The sequence below is a fragment of the Epinephelus moara genome, chromosome 23 (assembly GCF_006386435.1).
Source record: "Epinephelus moara isolate mb chromosome 23, YSFRI_EMoa_1.0, whole genome shotgun sequence".
NCBI lineage: Eukaryota > Metazoa > Chordata > Actinopteri > Perciformes > Serranidae > Epinephelus > Epinephelus moara.
In genome coordinates, this window is record NC_065528.1 from 34,222,125 (window position 1) to 34,223,324 (window position 1,200).

Consider the following 1,200-nt stretch of genomic DNA (forward strand, 5'->3'; position numbering starts at 1 on the left):
ACCTCAGATTCACAATCCCTGTCTGACATCAACTCTCCCACAACCCTTTTTAAGTTACTTGCTTTGTTTAATTTAGCCTTTCTTTTACCTTGTAACCTTTCAAGTTTTTCACAAAGTGCCTTGGTAGTTAATTTAACAACACGTTTTGATTTATCCGACTTGATTTCTCCATTTTCATCTGAGTCTTTAATACACATGACGTTTTCATTCAAATCATCAGCGGCATCCCCAATAGATTCTGCAGGCATGTCCATCGCGTCATCGTTATAGTTTATATTTGTCATGGCAACAGTCCCGCACGAACACGGAAGCACAACAAGTCAAGTCAGAGTCAAAGTCGTTTTCAGCCACCAAGCTTGGATTCATGCCAGAAAATGTGTGCACACAGAGTCAAAAATGGCCAATTTCATTGTGTAGCGCTACTCATACCTCATGAGGAAGAATCAGTGAGAATAGGCGTCCTAACCGGTCCTGCTGCGGCTCCAGATCCGCAGCCGTGTTCCCGGTGATGGTGTCGGCGAGTCGGCCTCCACGCGCTGGAAGATACACAGTCGGCGTGGCTCGTTATCCCCGGCACCTGGATGCTCCTTGTCGGCGTCCCACGTGGCGTCCCTCGTGGCGGCGTGCTCCGTCCTCCCTGGCAACTCCAATATGCGCAGGTGATCCAGCATCAATCACACTCAGGCAACGCGTGACGACAGTTTCAAAGTTCATGGAAGTCAGTTTTTTGACTAATGTAAGTGTCTTTCCACTGTCACTTTGCAGGTGCGTGTCGGTGCAATGAATTGACGCGCGCCAGGCTTGGCTCTCACAAACAATGTCCAGACGTTTTCCCGTTGCTTTGCTCCATTTATTTCTTACATATATTTAAGCACAAGAAGGTACAGCACCTTGCTTTGTAGCAATTTGGTAGCCTATTATCGTATACTGCTCCTGTCTGCCGACACCTCAGCCGTGCCTCAGCCACGGTCAAAAAACTGTTTGCCTCTACACACACACCTGGCCTCATTAACCTGGCTGACTAAATGAACTTCCACCGGAAGTTGCCACAGCGCCACACAGTACAAATGTTTACAACAAAAATAAACACACACACGTAGATAAATGGCTGTAACAAAGGGAATTGCCAAAAAATGGTGTTAAGGTGTGTTCACACCGGACCTAGGTTTTTTTTCGCTGTCGCTCGGTTCACCCCTTTGA

The 1,200-nt window shown here is 47.2% G+C and overlaps 1 protein-coding gene across 1 annotated transcript in view; it reads right to left on the minus strand.

Annotated features, from left to right (window-relative positions):
* The window catches only part of irf5 (interferon regulatory factor 5), a 12,192-nt gene extending 11,521 nt beyond the window's left edge, over positions 1-671 (minus strand). Inside the window, exon 1 of the mRNA XM_050036885.1 lies at positions 467-671. Within this exon, the coding sequence (XP_049892842.1) occupies positions 467-671 (205 nt within the window). The remainder of the gene's footprint in view (positions 1-466) is intronic.
* Positions 672-1,200: the final 529 nt, after the last annotated feature.